Source organism: Poecilia reticulata, chromosome 1 (assembly GCF_904066995.2).
Source record: "Poecilia reticulata chromosome 1, P_reticulata-male-v2, whole genome shotgun sequence".
NCBI classification, from domain to species: domain Eukaryota; kingdom Metazoa; phylum Chordata; class Actinopteri; order Cyprinodontiformes; family Poeciliidae; genus Poecilia; species Poecilia reticulata.
This window is the reverse complement of record NC_088830.1, coordinates 12,213,717-12,236,841: the sequence shown is the minus strand read 5'-3', so window position 1 is coordinate 12,236,841 and position 23,125 is coordinate 12,213,717. Positions and strand designations below refer to the sequence as shown.

At 39.5% G+C, this 23,125-nt stretch overlaps 4 protein-coding genes across 7 annotated transcripts; all 4 read left to right on the top strand.

Annotated features, from left to right (window-relative positions):
• The first annotated feature begins 3 nt into the window (after window positions 1-3).
• slc26a11 (solute carrier family 26 member 11) lies at window positions 4-6,743 on the top strand. Of its 4 annotated transcripts, none has more exons than XM_081606202.1 (15): window positions 4-161; window positions 494-642; window positions 736-950; window positions 1,870-2,062; window positions 2,271-2,356; window positions 3,598-3,817; window positions 3,908-4,086; window positions 4,176-4,248; window positions 4,644-4,755; window positions 4,842-4,897; window positions 5,192-5,332; window positions 5,409-5,536; window positions 5,749-5,848; window positions 5,925-6,058; window positions 6,152-6,743. In XM_081606202.1, exons 3-15 carry the CDS (start codon window positions 747-749, stop codon window positions 6,257-6,259), a joined length of 1,734 nt encoding a protein of 577 aa, XP_081462328.1. In that variant the 5' UTR covers window positions 4-161; window positions 494-642; window positions 736-746; the 3' UTR covers window positions 6,260-6,743. The 4 variants fall into 4 exon arrangements, with proteins under 4 accessions (XP_081462328.1, XP_081462331.1, XP_081462325.1 ...); XM_081606205.1 differs by having other exon boundaries at window positions 4-164; window positions 4,842-4,885; XM_081606199.1 differs by having other exon boundaries at window positions 4-164.
• Window positions 6,744-8,052: 1,309 nt separating this feature from the next.
• On the top strand, window positions 8,053-10,214 carry LOC145553668 (uromodulin). The gene is given in 4 exon segments (XM_081612494.1): window positions 8,053-8,083; window positions 8,337-8,992; window positions 8,995-9,124; window positions 9,823-10,214. Coding segments are annotated over 4 exon segments (1,095 nt in total). The 3' UTR covers window positions 10,101-10,214.
• Window positions 10,215-11,373: 1,159 nt separating this feature from the next.
• On the top strand, window positions 11,374-15,344 carry LOC103461017 (uromodulin-like). Its single transcript, XM_081612479.1, has 8 exons — window positions 11,374-11,428; window positions 11,653-12,288; window positions 12,480-12,670; window positions 13,855-14,006; window positions 14,328-14,570; window positions 14,660-14,819; window positions 15,068-15,143; window positions 15,226-15,344. Exons 1-8 carry the CDS (start codon window positions 11,374-11,376, stop codon window positions 15,234-15,236), a joined length of 1,524 nt encoding a protein of 507 aa, XP_081468605.1. The 3' UTR covers window positions 15,237-15,344.
• A 2,421-nt stretch (window positions 15,345-17,765) lies between these two features.
• On the top strand, window positions 17,766-23,104 carry LOC145551420 (uromodulin-like). The gene is made up of 9 exons (XM_081606178.1): window positions 17,766-17,813; window positions 17,898-17,980; window positions 18,063-18,704; window positions 18,904-19,097; window positions 19,417-19,568; window positions 22,014-22,256; window positions 22,346-22,505; window positions 22,783-22,858; window positions 22,945-23,104. Exons 2-9 carry the CDS (start codon window positions 17,917-17,919, stop codon window positions 22,953-22,955), a joined length of 1,542 nt encoding a protein of 513 aa, XP_081462304.1. The 5' UTR covers window positions 17,766-17,813; window positions 17,898-17,916; the 3' UTR covers window positions 22,956-23,104.
• Window positions 23,105-23,125: the final 21 nt, after the last annotated feature.

The following is a 23,125-nucleotide window of genomic DNA, read 5'->3' as shown; positions in this document are numbered from 1 at the left end:
CACGTGACTTGGAAGAAAACAGGAAGTTGTTACTGTGAGTGTCTGAGTCGGGTTTTAGAGAAGTGGATTTTAACAGCTATTATTCAACAGAGGTGGATGTGAAAAATCACAGCCTGACCGATGAACGGTGCCGAGAGGAGGACTGCAGTCAGCACAATGCGGTGGTATATTATATTCTATTTTATTGTATTATTTGTCTGCCCTCATTTCTGTTAAATTTTAATATCGCACTTCTTTGAAATTGAATGCCAACAGGGTGCATATTCATAACATTTTGAGTTTAGTCGTTTTGTTTGCTCATACCTTTATAGATAGTTTCCCTAACACGACTTTAATCAGTCAGGATGTTCAGGTACATGAATATCACCTGTCTGTCACATGATCATCCAATGGCTGTCAAAGACACACACCTGAGCACAACCTATGGGGAGTGTTGGAGGAAGCTGACAAGTTTTGTTTGTTTTTGCTTCTTTTTTTTTTGTTCCACCTGAAGGTAAGGAGTGTGTTTGCTTTTGAGAAGTTTACACAGGAATGCATCCCCTCAGAGCAGGTGTGTGGTGTTTTCCTGAATGCTGGGAATCACAGCAGGAAAACCAAACGACCCAAAGCTGACGAGCTCAGCAGGGAAACCCTGAACTCACTGTGAGGGCTTTAATTCTCTACTTATACACACACATTCCTAAATATTTAGATTGATTTTTGAACTGCTTTTTTAATCTTCTCTCTGCCTCCAAGGGTTTTTAGAAATGGATCGGCCGCTGCAGGGAGGACAGTCGTCCCGGCGCTGTTGTTCTTACAGCACCCTGAAGTCCTGGCTGCCCATTCTCTCCTGGTTACCCAAGTACAGGGTGAGGTACCTGCAGATGGACCTGCTGGCGGGCCTCACTGTCGGGCTGACCACCGTACCACAGGCTCTCGCTTACGCGGAAGTGGCCGGACTTCCTGTTCAGGTGAGGTTAAGTTTGATGAACATGATGCTTTTTTTCTAATGTCAGACCAGCTTTTATTTCCCGCCACTGAGGAAACGCATCAGAATGATGCTACCACCACCATGCTTCTCCCTGGACTTCATGATTCACTTTGTTCACTAATGTTCTTTAACAAACTTGTGCATTTTTATAATAAGATAAATTTACACACAAGTGGACTCTATTTGCTAATATGGCAACTTTCACACTTTTTAGCATTTTAGCATTTATTTCAGACGGGAGCAAAACAAATAAAAAATACAGAAACAAACAAATATAAATGAGTAAACAAAAAAATTAAAGCAAGAATCAAATTAGTCCAACAACAACAAATGTCCGAAAAGAAGTAGAAAAGAGCATATGTTTATTTAATCCTACTGACAACTGGTTTCACTGGATTTTATTTAGTACTAAAGAGGACTGAACACAAAAGCATGCCAAACGTTTCTGATTATCCATCCATCCATCCATCCATCCATTTTCTTCCGCTTATCCGGGGTCGGGTCGCGGGGGCAGCAGCTTCAGAAGGGAGGCCCAGACTTCCCTCTCCCCAGCCACTTCTTCCAGCTCCTCCGGGGGAACCCCAAGGCGTTCCCAGGCCAGCCAAGAGACATAATCCCTCCAGCGTGTCCTGGGTCTTCCCCCAGGCCTCCTCCCGGCCGCTTTATAATTCACATTATTTATTAAATCCCAATAAAATACACTGAAGTTTGTGGTTGTAATGTGGCGATCCGTTACTCATATAACAAATATGAGTAGGATTTATGTATTCAGATACATGTATTTAAAGTAAAATTAACTGATCCTATTAATGAGGACATTAGAGTTTTTGTGAGTTGAGATGCTTTCAATCAGAAATATTTACTCGTCACAACAAACGTGTTCTGATCATTTCTCACAGTACGGACTCTACTCTGCCTTCATGGGCGGCTTCATTTACACGTTCCTGGGGACATCTAAGGACGTGACACTGGGTCCAACGGCCATCATGTCCCTCCTGTGTTTCTCTGTGGTGGGCGGCCAGCCTCACCGGGCCGTCCTGCTCAGCCTCCTCTGCGGAGTCATCCAGGCCACCATGGCGTTACTCAGATTGGGTAAGACATGCTGCCGCCGCAGCTTTAAAGATGTTACTTGAGCTAACGCAGATCCTCTTTTTAACTTTGCTGTTTGTTCTTTTTTTTTTTTTTTTTGCTGTTTGTTCTTTGCACGTTTAAAGTGGCTAAAATAAATTGGCAGAAGTAGCAGAGAAAGTCTCCCATGTGTTTCTGACTGATTCTGTCTACAATTCATTGTTTTCCTCAGGATTCCTGCTGGACTTCATCTCTTATCCTGTAATAAAAGGCTTCACCTGCGCTGCTGCGGTCACCATCGGCTTCGGCCAGGTCAAAGTGAGGCTACACACACAGACACACACACACACACACACGCTGTGAAACAGCAACACACCTCTTCGTGCTGTGTGATCTCAGTGTTCAATCGGCATAATTATCAAAGTGTTGAAGATCATGTTTTTGAACAGAATGCATAAACAAATTGCTCAGTTTTAGTAACTGAGAAATTTTGTTCATTCAATATTATTTGCTATTTTTAATAGAATTGAAGTTAAAATGATATGATCTCAATTCAATAGTGTTTTCCACAGATGTGATCATGACCTCTTTCACAGGAGAGCCAATCTGTTGGATCATGTCAGTATTCAGAAAGTGGTTTGGCATCGCCTTGCTGAAACCACCTGTGATATCCTGATAGCTGTGTGTGCGACTCTAAAGCTGTCGTCACACGATACAGGAACTGTTTTTTAATCAGCGTCAGAATGAGAAAGCTTTTTGTTGTCATAACGACTCCGCACAACCAAAAGCTGTTTGAATTAACGCTGACAAATAACAGCAAAAACAAAATGTTGAACAACACGGCACTGAGGAGGAGCAAAAAGAGCCGTTGCAATAACATGTCAGGAAATTGGTTATATTTTTGTTTATTGCAATGCCTGCTTCATCTCTCTGGGCTGCAGAAGGCTGGTGTCTGTCTGCAACGAGTTTAAACCAGAGTGTTTATATTCTCTGTGGTTTTTAAATTATTTTGGCAAAACTTTGATGCAGATTTGAGTTTAGGGCCAAATTTTAATTTATTTTAATGACTTTTAAAATAAACTAAACAGAGCATTTTGGGCACTTTTCTGCTGTAAACGCTTATTCAACATGCATTTGTTGAATAAACTTTCAAGTAGGTTTGAATTTATTTTTGTCCTTTTTTTGTTCATAGAAAAATGTTTTATCATTTTCCATGAAGTGAAAATATTTCTTCATGTTCTGTTATTTGAGCAATTTGCATATACTGACAAAATTCAAAGTTTTTTGTGTGTGGGGGTGGTTCTGCTAAAAAACACAAAAAACAAACACTTTAATTACTAAACTTTCACTTAAGGGCATTTAGAGCCTTGAATATGTGCTATAAGATTATATAGAATGTATGTCTGTGTATGTATATAAAATGTATGAAATAAAACTTCATGTTGGTGCAAAGCATGAATGTTCAAACTCATTGTTGGGTTTATTATGCTGCTGAACTGGTTTAAGCTCCTTTGGTTTACGTGTGTGATGTGGGAGGTTAAACTGGTTCCCGTTTGCAGAACATTCTGGGAATCCAGGATGTCCCCCACCAGTTCTTCCTGGAGGTTTACTACACCTTCCACAAGATCCCAGAGGCCAGAGTGGGCGACGTGGTCCTGGGCCTGGTTTGTCTCGCTCTGCTGATCGCACTGATGTTCATCAAGTCACATCCGGGCTCTGACCACGGATCATCAGTCCACTCCAGATTCGCCAATAAACTGGTGTGGGCTGTGGCCACCAGTCAGTACTTCTCTCACATTTTCACAAAAGCTAAAACCCGGTTGGTTGAACTTTTCAACGTGAGCCGTTTCCCCTCTTTGTCCTGATCAGTGCGTAATGCCCTGGTGGTCGTGGCTGCAACTCTGGTGGCGTTTTCCTGGGACGCTTTTGGACATCATGTGTTCACCATCACTGGGCACACGACTCAGGGACTCCCGCCGTTCAGCCCCCCGCCCACCTCGGACACCACGTCCAACGGCACCGTCGTCTCTTTTAGAGAGATTGTAGAGGTCAGAAGCAGAAGTTTGAGATTCACTTCTTCATTTCTCTCTGACACGTGTCGCTGACCAGTCATGCTTTCTCTCCGCATTCGGTGCAGGACTTTGGAGGAGGACTGGCTGTGATCCCTCTCATGGGTCTGTTGGAGAGCATTGCTATCGCCAAAGCTTTTGGTAAGCTCCTTTATCGGTTCTTACACTATAGCTCTACTAATTGTCATCCAGAGTACAGGAACCTGTATGATGACTTTTTTCTCTTTAGCTCAACCCTAAAGTTTTCTACATTGTATCTAAAATTTAATGCCATTTCAAAGAGTTCATGGTGCCATGAAGGTTCCCAGGAGCCAAAACATTCAATACCAAGTAAAAATGATCCCGCTGAATAAATGCGATCTAATTAAATGTCGGACTTAATCTAAATTAATGCAGCAATAAAACCTGAATTTATTTGAAGGGTTTTCCACATCATATCCAACAGTTGCGGCGAGTTGTGGATGATTTTTATTGAATAAAGTCTTCAGCAACAATGGAGCATCAAGTTCATCTTTTCTTTGTCTGTTTCCTCTCAGCCAGTCAGAACAGCTACAGGATCGATGCCAACCAGGAGCTGCTGGCCATAGGCGTGACCAACATCATGGGCTCCTTCGTGTCAGCGTACCCCGTCACCGGCAGCTTCGGACGGTTCGTGTTTGGCTCTCTGAAGGATCTGCTTTACCGTTTTGTTTAACTCTAACTCTTACATCGTCAATATCCTTTCTTCCTCTTAGGACGGCGGTGAACTCTCAGACGGGGGTTTGCACCCCAGCTGGAGGTATCGTTACCAGTAGGTTTGATCCTTTTACTCTCCTGCCCTCTTGTGGCAGACTGCGTTACTGCATCTTTCTGCTGTCATAATAATAATAATAATAATAATAGAAATGTCCTCACCCTCTAACTACAACATGACTCTTAGTTGATCTAAACTTATATGTAAGAATACTAACATGTTAGTTAAACAGCAGAAAACTCCAATGGGTAGTTGAATATAAAAGCTAAACCTTTATCTGTATTTCCTGAAACATGAAAACTTGTTTTTTTTACTTTCCAATTGTTTTTCCACTTCTTTGTGCGTGTGCAGGCGTGATCGTGCTGCTGTCGTTGGCCTTCCTCATGCCGGCTTTCTACTACATCCCCAAAGCTTCTCTGGCCGCCGTCATCATCTGCGCCGTGGCTCCTATGGTTGATTACTGTGTCGTGATAAAGATGTGGAAGATACATCGTAAGAGTCTCTGGGAGATTCTCCAGGTTTTCCATGTTTCTGTCAGTTTAGCTAAGCTGTGACTTGTCATGCACAGGGCTGGACCTGCTTCCTTTCGGGGTGACATTCCTGCTGAGCTTCTGGGAGGTGCAATACGGCATCATCGGTGGTGTGGCCGTCTCCGGAGCCCTGCTGCTGTACGCCATGGCCAGACCCAAGATAAAGGTGGAACGACGTTACTGATAGGATGCTTTTAAAATCAAACATTTGGGCTACCCAATGCCTTTCATAAAATGGTGCAATATTTGGATCTTGTACGTTTTTATATAAGTAATAATCAGTGATCTGTTGCATAAAAAGGGGGAAAAAAAACCTTCAAACTTTTTCAGAGCTGCAGCTATTTTTTAATCATAAACCACGTTTTCTTTCCTGTGCAGGTGTCTGATCACGGTGTGTTGGTGATTGAGTTGAGCAGTGGGCTCAGCTTCCCTGCTGTGGAGCATCTCAGCCACATCATTCACACTCAGGCTCTGCAGAGTAAGAGCTTCTCCATCCGATCCTGTTGGAAAAACTTTAGTTCGTCGTCTTCACATGTCCACCTTCTGTCCGCCAGCCTGTCCTCCGAGGTCCGTGGTGTTGGACTGCCACCATGTGAGCATCATAGATTACACGGTGATCAGCGAGCTGACGGACCTGCTAAGGCAGTTCAAACTGAGAAAGGTCAAGCTGATGTTTTCCAGGCTGCAGGTGAGCCTCTCGTCCTTTCGGTCTTTGGCTGATAATTAATTTAGTAAACAGTCGTCACCTTTAATCTCCCTCTCGTCTCTCCGCCTGGTTCAGCCCGCCGTGCTGAAGGTTCTCCTCGCAGCTGATCTGCAAGGCTTCAAATACACCGACAACGTGGAAGAGGCGCTGCAGACGGAGTCGGCGAGCCTTCTTGGCGACTAAAACCCGACCTGATCGACCTCCACCTGCAGAGGAGATGTTTAGGTTTACACAGATCATGTCTTATGTGGGATTTTTTAAAACACACTTTACTGACAGTCGAAGGAACCTCTCAGAAACATGCACTTAAGATTGTGTCTGTTAAATGTGTTATCACGTGTATTATCTACCTAAAGTAACATTCCAGTTTGTTTGAGGAGATGTTTAACACCATGTTGTTTGTTATAGTGTTTTACATTTCATATAAATATTTTTTTTGTCTTCCATTGACCAAGTTAGATTTTAAGAATTAAAAAAGTGGAAGAAAAATGGAAGTGATGCTTCAAGAAAAACTAACATTAAATAATGTGTTTTTGAAAGTTAAATATTTTCTTTATGTGAATGGAGAAGTTCTGTCAAAGTGAAGTAATACATAAATGTCTTTGATTGACGATATACATATTTTTTTACTGGAAGTTGTATCAGATAAACACATTAATTTTTTTTATTCTCGTGTCTGTGTCTTAAGTCCTCGCTGTGGTATAATATGTAGATTAATTTAAAGACTTGCATTTTGACAACAAGAAAAAACATTGTTCATTTCTCAGTTTTTCAAATAGGATTGCTTTCTTTAGTAGATAAAATTGTCAAAAATCCTTTTATTTTTGATTTCCTCAGTTTATCTTTGAGTAAAACAAGTTTAATGATTTGAGAACACATGTGAAAGAAGAAACCTGCTGTTTGCTGCACAGTATTTTGCACTGTGCTGGTGTAAATGTTAATGACCCTGGTGAAGGTCACAAGCCAAAACAAATTGGTTTCTCAGTACTTCAGGTGTAGCTGGAGTCTCCGTCTCACCAGATTTTTGTTCCTCTACAGGGACCTTGAAATGTGATTTTTTTTTTTCTAGGAACATTGGAATCTCTTGATTAGTCACACTTCCTCTACTGAACAAAACAGAATGAAAAATTTACCCTTGAATGAAGGACTTTGATTTAATGGGACACACAAGTCACATAACGGAAAACGCATGATAAATATTTATTATCTAATAGATTGTTGGTGATAAATCACAACGCCTGTGATTCAAACACATATTTTTCCAAACAAAGTAAAAAAAAAATTTGTTTAGTATTTTTCCTCGGATGTCTCAAGGTTTGCTCTCATCCAGGCAAAGTATTCAAACAGTCACAAAAGAACAAATGTCAACAGCTAATTAGCGAAAGATTTGAAATATGATTCAAAAAGCCAAATAACTCAAATTCCAACCCGCATGTTAGATTTTGTTTTTTAGAAAAACTGATCAAATGTGGCTTGTTTTGTATGTAGAAGCCTCTTCTCTCTAAAAGATTAGATTTGTAATTCACTTAGATTTGTAAAGATGTGTGATGCAATCAAACACACTTTCGATGTTTAAGAACTGCTTTATATACGAAGGTAATCAAGAATAAAGCTGTCCAAAACCTAAAGTTCGGTCTAAACTGGGACATGCCAGCAATAAATTAAGCTGCCAATGCCAGAGCTGTACTGGCTGATGGAGCCTGGTTGGTTGGCCAGAAACTGTCTGGACAAACTGGCCCCTCTTCTCTGCACTGTAGTGAAACGTCAGATAAAGAAGTCACATCTCGATATAATGAATGACACCTTTTCATGTTGTTATTGAAGGAAATACACTAAAGGGCTTATTGTGACATAATTTTACAACTTTAAAAGTGACAAAACAATTGGTTCGAGTCTACTTCCTTCATTAATAATTATCCTATTATTACTTGTCACCCACCCTCACTTTGAGTTGTCTTTAGTATGCAGAGGAATTCATGAACTCTCACATGTACCTCAGTCACCAAGGTAAGACTGAGGTACACTATAAAAGTCATGAATTTCTAGATCAGAACACCGTAAATATGTTTAACAAATCTTCTCTTTTCTAACTAGTACAGTGCGTTGGTCCATAATGGAGGTTCCTTGGCTTGTGCTTTTGCTCATGTCTTTGCATACGTTTACACCAAGCAGTTCAGGTAAAATCTGGCACTTTCATTATTAACTTTCTACCAGGAAAAGTGTAATAAAACTACATCTGACTCTGTTGCCTTTTTTGCAGCAACACTGGTCACCAGCTGTGATTCTTGCCATGGTGAAGCCTCCTGCTTGGAGTACAGAGAAAGAGACGACTCTTTCACCAAAAGGAACTTCTCTTGTGCTTGTAGAGATGGTTTTGTTGGTGATGGTCTGACCTGCTATGACAGAAATCTCTGCAACAACTCTCCCTGCTGTGAGCGAGGTTATCGGTGGTCTCCAGACCTCGGCTGTGTTGACATTGATGAGTGCTCTCAGCAGAGCTCCCCGTGCCCAGCTCATCAGATTTGCTCCAACAGACCAGGGTCCTATGAATGCCTGCAGCCTTCCTCCAACAGCAGAGCAGGTCTCTCCTCCCAGTCGGTCCAGTTCAGCTGTGGAGACGCAGTTTGTCCTCCAGGCATGGACTGCATCCAGACTGATGGCAATGCCAGATGTGCCGATCCCTGTGAGCACTACTCTGTAGTGGAGGATGACTGGCGTTCAGCAGACAACACCAAGTTAGGTAGTATTTGTGACGCACGCATTGAGTGGCGGGGCTGGTATCGAATGTTTTTGGAACAAAAAAATGCCCGGATTCCAGAGAGGTGCATCGATGACAGAAAGTGTGGGACACATAGTCCCATGTGGATCTCAGAACCTCACCCAGAAGTGTTAGATGAAATTGTTAGCCACTCCAGGTAGTATGCGCTACCTGGAGTGGCTCCTGCTGTCATTTTATTACACCCACCATCTATGTAAAACTCTGCCATGGACACTACTATGTCTACAAACTAGCAAAGCCATCAGGATGCTACTTTGCATACTGTACAGGTAATGCTTCATTTTCATCATAATAGCCACAATAATCACATTGTTTATCCAAGTAATTTTTTGTCCTCTTGGTCACAAATTCAGCAGTGTGAGCGAGCTTTAGCACAGAAGCTGCAGTAACTTTTACAAACGTTTATTCTTCTATATTTGTTAAAGATGTTACCGTGTTGTGACAGTTTGGTATGAGACAGATAATTTGTGAAAACAACAAGATCCTCCTCCTCAGTGAGCTTACATTGCACTCCCAGTATTAAACAACCAATCAGAACCAGAAAGAAGGTCTTAATGCGCAGTGTGTTAATGGCTCGGAAACAACTTATCTTTACAGAAAACTTATCCTCCATCATTGGTGGACATGCTAACTAGTTTTAGCATTCGTGGCAGACTATGCTGTGGTCAATCAGCTGTAGCACAACAATGAGCAAGTGTCAGGGTGTGAGCACCATGTACCAAGGGTGATTGACATCGCTAAGACTCTCCTACTGGCTCTGATTGGTTGTTTTTGACTGAGCAGTGTATTTCTGCAGTTAACACTGGGAACACTGGGGGAAAGCTGAGCAACTCAATGTTTTTTACAGATTATCTTTATTATGCCATAATGTCATAGTGACAGTTTTAACAAATATATTTAAAACATATTTATGAAATTTGCATCCTGTAACTTTAATCAATGCTGTGTTTGTTCATCTGTTTTTCAGAAGTCAAAGAGCCTCCTGTTCAACTTACTTGTGGCCGAGATAAACTCCAAGTAGGACTGAATCTCAATAGCATGCAGTCCTTTGGTTTGGATCCATTCTCTGGACACTTTGCTGCTCGCAACTGCTCAAGGTTCAGAGTTTATGGGGATGTTGTGTGGTATGAGGTGGAGGCTCGAGCCGGCGCCTGTGGAAATATAATGACGGTACAAATCTTTTGTTTTTTGCTGTGTGTGTTGGATTCTTATCTTGTCACTATCAGAGTTTCACAGTCAAACTGAAACTCAGACACCATTATCTGTGTCTGAGTTTCAGACACAGATAATGTGTCTGAAACACAGACACATTATCTGTGTAGATAATGTAGATGTAGATTACTCAGGCAACTTCAATCAACCGGGCCACTAAACCAGTCATTCTTCAGTAACACGTCTCATTCCAACATAGTGCTTATTAAAAAATAATGTCATAAACCATTTTTGTAGACAAAATAATAAAGAAATGACTATGCCATGAAGACCTTTCTGATGGCTGGCTGACATATATGTGTATATGTTTCCTAACTGTGGCTAAAGCTGCTGCTAGCTGGTTTACTCTCCGATCGGAGGCTGGTTCCTTTTAATACAGTTGGAGAATAGAAAATTGACAATGACTAATAACGGCTAACACTTAAATACTGTTTTATTAAATTTAATACAGAAAGTGAACCTCTAAACGTTACAGCACTGACAGACAGCAGTGTAAAATTTAAAGACTTTTTTTTGGGTAATGACACAAGTTGAAGACATTTCCTGCAGGGAGAAACATGCATTTCTTAAATATGATTTTGGCCCATTTCTCTTTAGAAACTGACTTTTATTCTTGAAAGTTTTGCTGGAGTTTTCCATCCACTCTAGTCTTCAGTCTTTCCATGAATTTTCATTTGGAGTCCATTTGCATAACAGGGCTTTTCTGGTAGCTTTGTTTCCCTCTCTTCCTTTCTACCTGTTTTTTGCCCTTATGCGTCACTTATGAGCAAAAAAAACATTGAATTTACATATGCCTTCCATCCATGTATATCCATATCTCCCAGTCCAACAATATTAACCAACAGTGTGAATTTGCATTTCTATTTAGTGTTGATACTTTGCATAAAGGAGCATTGCCGTCATTGTAAGTCTTACAAAGAGTACGAAATGTTCAGGGAGTGGCACCATGAGTAATTCCCACTGCAGATAAAACAGCCATTTCCAAACACGTGAGCTGATGACCCCAACCTATTTTTTTCAGACCATCAATTAGAACATTTTCCTTTCTATTTCCTATGAAGCTGTATAGTTTTACAACTTCAGCTTAAGTTTCTCTTCTTCTTTGATTAATAAGTAATCTTTGACATCAATCCCCATCACTTTGATGGACCTATAAATTCTCACCCTCTCCACAAACATTTAGTTTCTTCCTTAAGGAAAGCAATACTGCAGACTAGGAACGTTGCACCAATACGTTTGTTTGTTTTTTTTTCATCAGAAGAGAGTGTTTTCATCTCAGGAGTTTTTTGCTGTGAATTTTTCAAAGATGGAAGTGCCCTGGACAATATTCATGATCCTACTGTTGACAAGAAACACTTCAGGTAAAACTTGGATATTTTTTTCGCTCCATCTTGGATTTAAAACACAAATGTGTTGCAGATCAAGTCAAATATAAAAATATGTAAAAATATATATATATATATCTATGGAAAATTAATTCTCATGTATTCGACAAGAAATGTATGCGATACGTCTAGCTGGTGGAGTGTTTCACCTAATAATATCTACATACATCTAAATAACATTCTGCTTTGTTTTTTTGCAGCAACACTGGTCACCAGCTGTGATTCTTGCCATGGTGAAGCCTCCTGCTTGGAGTCCAGAGGAAGAGGCGACTCTTTTACCAGCTTCTCCTGTGCTTGTAGAGATGGTTTTGTTGGTGATGGTCTGACCTGCTATGACAGAAATCTCTGCAACAACTCTCCCTGCTGTGAGCGAGGTTATCGGTGGTCTCCAGACCTCGGCTGTGTTGACGTTGATGAGTGCTCTCAGCAGAGCTCCCCGTGCCCAGCTCATCAGATTTGCTCCAACAGACCAGGGTCCTATGAATGCCTGCAGCCTTCCTCCAACAGCAGATCAGGTGCCTTTCAGGGAGCACTCCGACTGGCCAATGGAGGAAGCTACTGCTCTGGCAGAGTGGAAATCTTTCACAGTGGACAGTGGGGGACAGTATGTGATGACATCTGGGACAACATTGATGCTCAGGTGGTGTGTCGACAGATGGGCTGTGGTAGAGCCCTTTCAGCAACATCAAGTGCACATTTTGGAGAGGGAACTGGACCCATATGGCTGGATAATGTGAGGTGCACAGGAAATGAACCGCAGCTATCAGAATGTCAACATCAAGGGTTTGGAATTCATAACTGTGGACATCAAGAGGATGCTGGTGTTGTCTGCGAAGGTAAAATCATGTTACTCAATTTTGCAAGTATTAATTCTTATGTTGTTTATTTCCAATACTTTTCTGCATAATCACAGCAATTCACATTGTTTTATCAAAATAATCTCTTTCTTATCCTGTTTGTCACAAATTCAACAGAGTAAGTGAGTTTTTATATTAGTCAATGTTATTATTTTTCTGTTTTTTCGAAGTCCCTGTTCAACTTACTTGTGGCCGAGATAAACTCCAAATAGGACTGCATCTCAATAGCATGCAGTCCTTTGGTTTGGATCCATTCTCTGGACACTTTGCTGCTCGCAACTGCTCAAGGTTCAGAGTTCATGGGGATGTTGTGTGGTACGAGGTGGAGGCTCGATCCGGCGCCTGCGGAAATATAATGACGGTAAAAATCTTTTGTTTTTTGCTGTGTGTTGGATTCTTATCTTGTCACTATCACAGTTTCACAGTCAAACTGAAACTCAGAGGCCATTATCTGTGTTATCTTATTGGGTCACTAGTGGAGAACAAGGTGGCAGATTACTCAGGTAACTTCAGTCAACCGGGCAAACTAAACCAGTCATTCTTCAGTAACACGTCTCATTCCAACATAGTGCTTATTAAAAAATAATGTCATAAACCATTTTTGTAGACAAAATAATAAAGAAAAGCTTGACTTTTTAAGACCTTTCTAATGTTATGTCTTAGTGTTATTGCTGTCTAGCTTATAAAGGCTACTGCAGCTTCAAATGAAAACTTACAACAAATGGATAAAAGAAATATTAAGTTGTCCAGAAATGGTCAGAGTTGATGAAAGCAGAAAATTAATTTAGACTTTTAAAGGTATTTTATACAACCTGCTCATTCCTGAACAGAAACTACTTTAAATAACCTACATTGACTTTTGACAGACTTAAAAGATCATTTCCAAATTTCATTGAAGTTTACAAATAATTTTTTCTGCAAAGCACATTTTAAGTTTCAAAAATGTCCAATCTGTCTACAGGAACATTTTGAGTAATAAATAAGAATAATTTGATCTAATAAAAGCTCCAGAATGCACTTGGGGAAATTCCAGAATGTTCTAGAAAGTAACAGGTAAATACAGACTGTAGTGCGTAGTGGTACCAGTCAGTATACTTCAAATACAAGCAAGTTTAAATAAACAGATGCCAAAACTGTTGAGGTTTTTATGAATATGGATTGTAAAAAAAATATTTTGCTAACTCTAGAAGCGTTGTAGTGACAGAAGAAAAAAGCAGCTGAAACCAAATCTATTTTTATGCAAGGTGCAGCACAGCTGGCTGCTCCAGGAAGTTAGAAAAGCTGAAGTTTAAAACTCCCTTTAGTTAATGCTTTGTTGATTAAATTGTTTAAAATAAAAAGAAGAAACAGAAATTAACATATTCATGACATCCGTTCTTACTATAACTATAAAATTAAGACTTGGTCCAAAAAATAGATTTTTTTTTAATTTAGTGTTTGCAAAGACAGCATTGACATGTGTAACTGGTAGACAAATGGTACCTACACCACTGCTGCCTAACGTACTTTTACTCTGATGTGATAAATTAATCTTCTGTCTTCCAGATCAACGGCACACATGCCACCTTTGGAAACAATTTATTTCTCTACTCAGCAAACAATGAATCCTTCCTGCTTCCCAAGAGATTTCCGTTCTCCTGTTCGTATCCCTTGGAAACTGACACCAGTCTGAATGTGGCTGTGAGACCAACTTTAGAGTAAGTCGCCCTCTGATCAGTATAACTGAGCTGGTAGATTATGTGGGGAGAGTTTATCTCTTTAATTAAAAATGCATTTTCCTCCAGCTTTTGACCACAAATTAGTGTTAGTTCATCCAAATCCTCCACGATTTCACAGATCTCCTCTGCATCATCGTTGCAATATATCAATGAGCTTGATAGATTTGATAGATTAATAGATTGTGCTCTAACCACGAGAAGATTTTCAAACAATCTAAATTACCCCAAAATTAGAATAAAAACAAGTCTTGGAAAATAAATTCCTGAACTGCTTGATAAAGATGCTTGCTGTCTTGCCAGGTGGGAACGAGGTATTTCAGGTACAGGTGTAAAGGCCACAGCTTCCATGTCTCTGTTCCTGGACTCCAGCTACAACGACACTTACCCAGCAGGCCAGGTCACCCTGCCAGTGGGCTCGCCGTTGTACGTTGGCGTCTCTGTGGAGGACATGGACTCAAACTTGGCGGTTGTTCTGGAGAACTGCTTTGCCACTCACACGTCAAACCCTGGAGACCCCGTACGATACCCCCTCATTGAGAACAAGTGTGTGCTCCTCCTCAGCCTCAGTAAACACTGTTTGCTGAAAAGTGACGGGTTAAAACTTTCATGTTTTCCTCCGTCATCCCTTACAGATGCTCCACGGATCGTCGTCAGGTGTCAGTGGTTCAGAGCGGCTCGTCCCTCCAGGCTCGTTTCACTGCTCTGCTGTTCCTGCTGGGGGAAGAATATCAAGAAATTTATCTTCACTGTAGCCTGAGCCTGTGTGACCAGAGACGCTCCAACTGTGTCCCGGTGAGCAGAGACTTAAAATTAAACACAACATGACAGTTTTATCAAAATACAGATAAAAATTTGTTTGTCCAAAATGATCATCCTTTAACATTGCTTTATTATTTCTTGTTTTCTATCTCAAACAAACTTCTTGATTGACTAAAAATATTTCCTAATCTCAACCTGCCAGGATGTGAATTATTTGATCAGTAGTTTATGATTCATGATGAATAAATAAATAAATAGGTTTAATTGTTTACTTTTCCCAGGTTTGTCGAAGCAGAAAGTTACGTTCTGTATCAAGCTCTGCTGCATTGAAGCCCATCACCACTGGACCAATAGTCTGTAAGTTTAACTAATAGGTATTTTATCAGAAGTAATAAGGAATCAATGATCATGTTTCTTCCCTTTTTCTGCTCATCTGCAGGGACCAAATGAAGAAATACATCACTTCTCATTACATCACTTCTGTAATGTAATGAGGTCGGTTGAAATAAGAAAAATGTGGCATTTAATTGACCTGAGTTTTCTGATCTGTTACTGAAATTAAACTGAAATGAAATATATGTTTTTTGTTGTATTTGTATTTTATTGTCAAATTTAATTGCATTTCTATCTTTTACCCTTATGTGATGCTGTAATTATTGTTAAGTAAATAATTAAAACCTGTATTTCATAAGTACTATGTAAATAAACTTTGAAATTAATTGAACTGAAAACAATAATGATCTTTTAGACCAAGGTGGGTAACTCCAGCACTAGAGAGCCGGTGTCCTGCTACTTTTAGATGTGTCTCTACTTAAACACACCCGAGTCAAATAAGGAGGTTATTGGCAGGTCCGGGAAGAACTTGGCTGCACTTAGAAGATGATTCAGCTATTTGGTTTAAAAGTGTCGGACCAGGACACGTCCTGTAGGTTTTGATCTTTTTGCTCTTCTGCCCTCTTGTGGCAGGCAGTGTTATTACACATTTATAGTGTAATAATGCAGTAGAAATGTCATTAGCCCCCTAACATGAATTTATTTTAGGGTTTTTTTACATGTTGTTACCAGTATGGCCAACAGGTGCAGCGGGTTATGTATGATTTTTATTCAAATAAATCTTCAACAGCATTTATAGCATCAAGTTTATATTTAAGTGTCTATTTCCTGTTAATTTAAAGAAACAAAGTGGGAGAGAGAGAGAAAAAAGAGAGAGAGAACAAGAGAGAGAAACAGAGAGAGAGAGAGAGAGAGAGAGAGAGAGAGAGAGAGAGAGAGAGAGAGAGAGAGAGAGAGAAGCAACAAAGTCTAAGTGAACTTGAAAAATGAATTTTTTGCGTAATGTCTTGGTGGTAGTGAAATTTAGGTATTTAGTAAATCAAAGTGGGGCTAAATTTGTATCAAACAGTCAACACAAATAAAAAGAAATTAAGTTAATACATGGAGGACAAATAAATTTCATGAACTTATTTTTTTTTAGTTTACTACTTGATTTAGTGCTGCTCATTTACAATAAATGAGGTTTACTTACGAACTAATCTTAAGATTAATTAACTTTTTTTTAGGCAATGAGTTTGCATAATTATTTTAAGTAACGTGAACTAATTAAATTTTACAATGTAACCTTGATTAAATTATTTCAGAACCCAAACACATTGGCGAGTAGCTGCAGTCGCCACCTCACTGTGTTCTTTATATTAGTTACACCTCATGTACCGAACAAAACACTGAGTTAAACATTTACGTTTGAAAACAAGACTTTACATAATGAAAAAAAAACAACATGATGTAACATTAACAATCAAATTGTCACCAATATATCACAATAATTGTGATTTATTGAAAATATTTTGCCAATCCAAGTTAGTTGTTTTTCCTGATGTGTCAATAAGGCATGTTCTTTTCCAGATAGTATGGGTTTATAATAGTGCCATGAAACTACACTGTCCATTGACTTCTGGGAAGCAATTATTACTTACAATTAATCTGACAAAGATTTGAAGAATAATTTATAGAGAAATTGCAAGAAGCCAAAGAATTCCAGCTCTCTCTCCATATTACATTACATGGTAATATTTACAATAGTAAATTGAGAAAAGACTGACCAAATGAGGCTTGTTCTAAATGTAGAAGGGCTATTTTCTCCAAAAGAATCTGGCAGTACAGCTTGGTCTCTCTGGAGTCCTCACAGAGGTGTAGGTGGGCATCAGATAAACCAAATCCATTATAATGGACACCAAGCACATTGTGACATCATTTTAGAACTTTAACATCCATCCATCCATCCATTTTCTTTACACCCTTGTCCCTTAGTGCGGTCAGGAGGTGCTGGTGCCTATCTCCAGCTAACGTTCCGGGGGAGAGGCGGGGTCACCCTGGACAGGTCGCCAGTCTGTCACAGGGCAACACAGAGACACACAGGACAAACAACCATGCACTCACACACTCACATCTAGGGGCAATTTGGAGAGGCCAATTAACCTAACAGTCAAGTTTTTGGACTATGGGAGGAAACCGGAGTACCCGAAGAAAACCCACGCATGCACAGAGAGAACATGCAAACTCCATGCAGAAAGACCCCGGGCCGGGAATCGAACCAAGAACCTTCTTGCTGCAAGGCAACAGTGCTACCTTCCATCCAGCACTCTGCTGTAGGGAGTTTCTCTCAGTTTCTCCCATCTGTGGTTAATTGGTAACTCTTTCCCTAAATCAAACCTGGTTCACAGGAGTTTTGGTGGAAAGGAGAAGAAAGACATGAAACATGTCCTCTGAAACCTCCATTGTCAGTTCCACAAGAAAAACACTTATGAGTGTTCATGAACCTTCATTATCAGTTCATTCTTCCCAGTAAATAAGCCAATGTTTTATTTTCCCACACAGTTAACTTCCTTCATTAATAAGTAATATCCATGAAACCATGGATACCATTGGATTTCAGCCACCCTCACTTTGAGTTGTCTTTTGTACACAGTGACAGACCTATAAATTCTCACATTCACTCCATGAACTCTCACATGTACCTCAGTCACCAAGGTAAGAGGAAACACTATAAAAGTCATGAATTTCTAGATCAGAACACCGTAAATATGTTTAATAAATCTTCTGTTTTCTAACTAGTACAGTGCGTTGGTCCATAATGGAGGTTCCTTGGCTTGTGTTTTTGCTCATATCTTTGCATACATTTACGTCAATCACTTCAGGTAAAATCTGATAAATTAATTATCTTTCTACCAGGAAAAATTTATTAAAACTACATCTGACTCTGTTACCTTTTATTTGCAGCAACACTGGTCACCAGCTGTGATTCTTGCCATGGTGAATCCTCCTGCTTGGAGTCCAGAGAAAGAGGCGACTCTTTCACCAAAAAGACCTTCTCCTGTGCTTGTAGAGATGGTTTTGTTGGTGATGGTCTGACCTGCTATGACAGAAATCTCTGCAACAACTCTCCCTGCTGTGAGCGAGGTTATCGGTGGTCTCCAGACCTCGGCTGTGTTGACGTTGATGAGTGCTCTCAGCAGAGCCCCCCGTGCCCAGCTCATCAGATTTGCTCCAACAGACCAGGGTCCTATGAATGCCTGCAGCCTTCCTCCAACAGCAGATCAGGTGCCTTTCAGGGAGCACTCCGACTGGTCAATGGAGGAAGCTACTGCTCTGGCAGAGTGGAAATCTTTCACAGTGGACAGTGGGGGACAGTGTGTGATGACATCTGGGACAACATTAATGCTCAGGTGGTGTGTCGACAGGTGGGCTGTGGTAGAGCCCTTTCAGCAACATCAAGTGCATATTTTGGACAGGGAACTGGACCCATATGGCTGGATGATGTGAGGTGCACAGGAAATGAATCCCAGCTATCAGAATGTCGACATAAAGGTTTTGGAAATCATAACTGTAATCACAGTGAGGACGCTGGTGTTGTCTGTGAAGGTAAAACCACATTACACAATTTTTGCATGTATTAATTCTTATGTTGTGTATTTCCAATACTTTTCTGCATCACAACAATTCATTGTTTTATCCAAAGAATCTCTTTCTTATCCTGTTTGTCAGAAATTCAACAGAGTAAGTGAGTTTTTATATTAGTCAGTGTTATGGAAAATGTTATTATCCTTCTGTTTTTTCAAAGAACCTCTTGTTCAACTTACTTGTGGCCAAGATAAACTCCAAATAGGACTGCATCTCAATAGCACACAGTACTTTGGTTTGGATCCATTCTCTGGGCACTTTGCTGCTCGCAACTGCTCAAGGTTCAGAGTTCATGGGGATGTTGTGTGGTACGAGGTGGAGGCTCGAGCCGGCGCCTGCGGAAATATAGCGACGGTAAAAATCTTTCTTTTTTGGCTGTGTGTGTTGGATTCTTATCTTGTCACTATCACAGTTTCACAGTCAAACTGAAACTCAGAGGTCATTATCTGTGTTATCTTATTGGGTCACTAGTGGAGAACAAGATGGCAGATTACTCAGGTAACTTCAGTCAACCGGGCCCCTAAACCAGTCATTCTTCACTAACATGTGTGTCTCAGTGCAATTAGGTGCTTATTTAAAAAAAATTATATTATAAACCATTTTTGTACCCCACACCACTGCTGCCTACAGGACTTTTAATCTGATGTGATAAATTAATTTTCTTGTCTTTCAGATTAATGGTACACATGCCATCTTTGGGAACAATTTATTTCTCTACTCAGCAAACAATGAATCCTTCCTCCTTCCCACGAGATTTCCGTTCTCCTGTTCCTATCCTTTGGAAACTGACATCAGTCTGAATGTGGCTGTGAGACCAATGTTAGAGTAAGTCGCCCTCACAGTTCATTGTAACCCTATTAACATTCTTGCCATAAACATGAGCTGGTAGATTTCACCTAAACCAACTGGGAGTTTCTGAATGTTTACCTCATCTAACAAATATTGAAATACATTATGCAAGTAACTAAAGTTCCACTAGCTTTTGACCACAAATTAAAGTTAATTCAACTACCTCCATAACTGAACAAATCTCCTCTGCATCATCTCACTAACTGAGCTACATATGCACTACAATAAGCTGAGCATCCTCCTGATATTTTTGCCCAATTGAGGTATTACAATCGCTTACTTATATTGTAGGGAAAAAATATAAGTGATTGTAATACCTCAAGATTTCAAGTTTATTTGCACAGCACATTTCAGCAACAAGGCAGTTCAAAGTGCTTCATGTCATAGAAACATCACACAGTAATCAATTATGAAAGAAGTAATAAATAATGGATTTTGTCCAATGCTATCACCAAAATAATCAAGCAAATAAATACACATCAAATATGTTGATCCAATGTTCCACTCTAAGCAGGTGTGATGTTAGCCTTGATTTAAAAGGAACTCAATGTTTCAGTATCTTTGCAGTTTTTGGGAAGTTTGTTCCAAATTTGTGGTGCATTAAAACTGAATCCTCCTCCCTGGTCGAGAACCAGAAGACCTGAGAGGTCTGGAAGGTTGATACAACAGCAACAGATCTTTAATGTATTGCGGTGCTAAGCCATTCAGTGATAAACTAAAAACAGTATTTTAAAGTCTTATTGAGAGAACGTCCGAGAGCAGAATTGAGCTTTACATGACTTTAATTAACTCTTGTGGTTCCTCTATACATGGTTCCTCGATACCTTATTCATATATGAATAAGGGCAGGTGTGGGTGTGTGGTTTTCTATAAATGTAAATAAACAAGTAAAAATTGTAAGTGCTTGTCTGTAAATACTTCTTTCTCATAGGCAACCAAAATGTCCACAAAGGGAATATATATGTTTAAAGAATATAATAAAGCTAGCAGGTGATTAATACTTGGTTATGAGAATGTACGTCATTATTACACATAAATAATAATCAACCATGCTAATAATAGTGTCACAGAATAAAACACACAAGAGAAATAAGGCATTTCAATTGGAAAATGATAACCACGAACTAAGCATCTGAGCTTAATCATGTAATGCTAAACGGTTAGCTGTTAGCTCTCCACAATGCGAATAAACTATACCAAACAATCATAATATTCTACAAAACAAGGTGGCAATGCAGTTATTAGGCTTTTAAGAAACCAAACTACACCAATAACAGTATTATTCACATCCAATTGACGCATATAGTTGAGAGGTAATAAACAATGGCTGCGTTGATATCAGCACTACTCAATGATCGAGCAGCCACCTAGTGGCGTAAATAAGATACTACATATGAAACACCTTGATAAAAGAGAACTGAAAACAAATAATTTACAGGTTTTTATATAGTACATTAGTCCTTTCATCCGAAAAGCGTTCTTCAGGTGAGGGAAGACCAATTTTGTAATTGTATTTTTGTGTCTCTGAAGGTTCAGGTCCGAGTCCATCACTACAACTAGATTTTGGACCTGATCGCTAGTTTTTCATTTAAAAAAATATCAATGATACTTGATTCTAATATCAAAATACCAAACGAAAAATGTAAGCTTAAAGCTTTACAACGTTTCCCATATTAGTGGTTAAAGTCACCAGGATATTCTTTTGTTTTATACTTGGATTGTATGTGAGGTTAGTTTTATAACACCAGTGAATAAAATATATTTATTCATTATGAATATAATTATGAGGCAACAGGTTAGTTGCAATTTTTAACTTTGACAACAAATTATTATGAATGTAACTAAAAAAAACAATAAAAATATCATCTACCTTTTAGAAAACATAAACCGCAAACAGTAATTTGTTGTTAGGGCAATAAATAAATACTATTTATGTAAATAGGCGTTATGTAAATAAATGACACATACTTTGTCAGTTATGTGTCATTAAAGCTGGAGAATGTAACTTTTATTTAAAAAAAAATTATCAAAACTGACAGTTTGTTCTGAAACAGAAAATTAGTCAAAAGACAAATCTCTGTCACCTCCTTGCAGTGCTACTATTGCTGTCTAAAGTAATGCACCGCTTCCAACTATAAACAAGCAATCAGAGCCAGGAGCGATTCCATTTAACCTCATGTATTTGCAGTTAAATGTTCTAATGGCAAAAAATAAAAATAAAAAATGCTAATGGCGGAGAACAACTTTTATATACCGAAAGTATTTTTGATTTCTGCTTTTCTAGAAGTTAATAGATTGCACTCTAACGCTGTAAAAAGAAGATTTTCAAACAATCTAAAAATAACACAAAAACAGAATAAAAACAAGTCTTGGAAAATAAATTCCTGAACTGCTTGATAAAGATGCTTGCTGTCTTGCCAGGTGGGAACGAGGTATTTCAGGTACAGGTGTAAAGGCCACAGCCTCCATGTCTCTGTTCCTGAACTCAAGCTACAACGACACTTACCCAGCAGGCCAGGTCACCCTGCCAGTGGGCTCGCCGTTGTACGTTGGCGTCTCTGTGGAGGACATGGACTCAAACTTGGCGGTTGTTCTAGAGAACTGCTTTGCCACTCACACGTCAAACCCTGGAGACCCCGTACGATACCCCCTCATTGAGAACAAGTGTGTGCTCCTCCTCAGCCTCAGTAAACACTGTTTGCTGAAAAGTGACGGGTTAAAACTTTCATGTTTTCCTCCGTCATCCCTTACAGATGCTCCACGGATCGTCGTCAGGTGTCAGTGGTTCAGAGCGGCTCGTCCCTCCAGGCTCGTTTCACTGCTCTGCTGTTCCTGCTGGGGGAAGAATATCGAGAAATTTATCTTCACTGTAGCCTGAGCCTGTGTGACCAGAGACGCTCCAACTGTGTCCCGGTGAGCAGAGACTTAAAATTAAACACAACATGCAAAAATGCTGATAAAGATATCAAAAAAGAAAGAAAAAAAATCAAAAATGATAATCCTTTTACATTGTTTTATTATTTCTTGTTTTCTATCTCAAACAAACTTTTTGGTTGACTGAAAAATATTTCCTAACCTCAAGCTGCCAGGATGTAAATAATTGGGGAACTGAACATGCTTTATTTCATCAGTAGTTTATGATTCATGATGAATAAATAAATAAATTGGTTTGATTGTTTACTTTACACAGGTTTGTCGAAGCAGAAAGTTACGTTCTGTATCAAGCTCTGCTGCATTGAAGCCCATCACCACCGGACCAATAGTCTGTAAGTTTAATTAATACGTAGTTTATCAGGACTAATAAAGAATAAGTCATCATGTTTACTTTCTTCTTTCTTCTGCTTATCTGCAGGGACCAAATGAAGAACAAGCTTTTATCCTTGAAACGTGACACTTATGTAAAATAATCAGACCAGTTGAAATAAGAAAAATGTGGTGTTTAATTGCTCCGATTGATTGGTGAGTTTTGGGGGGAAATTGCTGTTAGTGAAATTAAACTGAAATGAATTATATGTTATTTGTATTTTATTGTC

What these genes read in the sequence shown, in the direction of transcription:
- slc26a11 (XM_081606202.1), top strand. Translation starts at nt 747, where the DNA reads ATGGATCGGCCGCTGCAGGGAGGACAGTCGTCCCGGCGCTGTTGTTCT. An exon ending in AAAGATGTGGAAGATACATC is followed by an intron (nt 5,333 to 5,408) that starts GTAAGAGTCTCT and finishes TGTCATGCACAG; the next exon opens with GGCTGGACCTGCTTCCTTTC. An exon ending in TGGCCAGACCCAAGATAAAG is followed by an intron (nt 5,537 to 5,748) that starts GTGGAACGACGT and finishes TTTCCTGTGCAG; the next exon opens with GTGTCTGATCACGGTGTGTT.
- LOC103461017 (XM_081612479.1), top strand. Translation starts at nt 11,374, where the DNA reads ATGGAAGTGCCCTGGACAATATTCATGATCCTACTGTTGACAAGAAAC. An exon ending in GCTGTGAGACCAACTTTAGA is followed by an intron (nt 14,007 to 14,327) that starts GTAAGTCGCCCT and finishes CTGTCTTGCCAG; the next exon opens with GTGGGAACGAGGTATTTCAG. An exon ending in TACCCCCTCATTGAGAACAA is followed by an intron (nt 14,571 to 14,659) that starts GTGTGTGCTCCT and finishes CATCCCTTACAG; the next exon opens with ATGCTCCACGGATCGTCGTC.
- LOC145551420 (XM_081606178.1), top strand. Translation starts at nt 17,917, where the DNA reads ATGGAGGTTCCTTGGCTTGTGTTTTTGCTCATATCTTTGCATACATTT. An exon ending in ATTTACGTCAATCACTTCAG is followed by an intron (nt 17,981 to 18,062) that starts GTAAAATCTGAT and finishes TTTTATTTGCAG; the next exon opens with CAACACTGGTCACCAGCTGT. An exon ending in CCTGCGGAAATATAGCGACG is followed by an intron (nt 19,098 to 19,416) that starts GTAAAAATCTTT and finishes CTTGTCTTTCAG; the next exon opens with ATTAATGGTACACATGCCAT.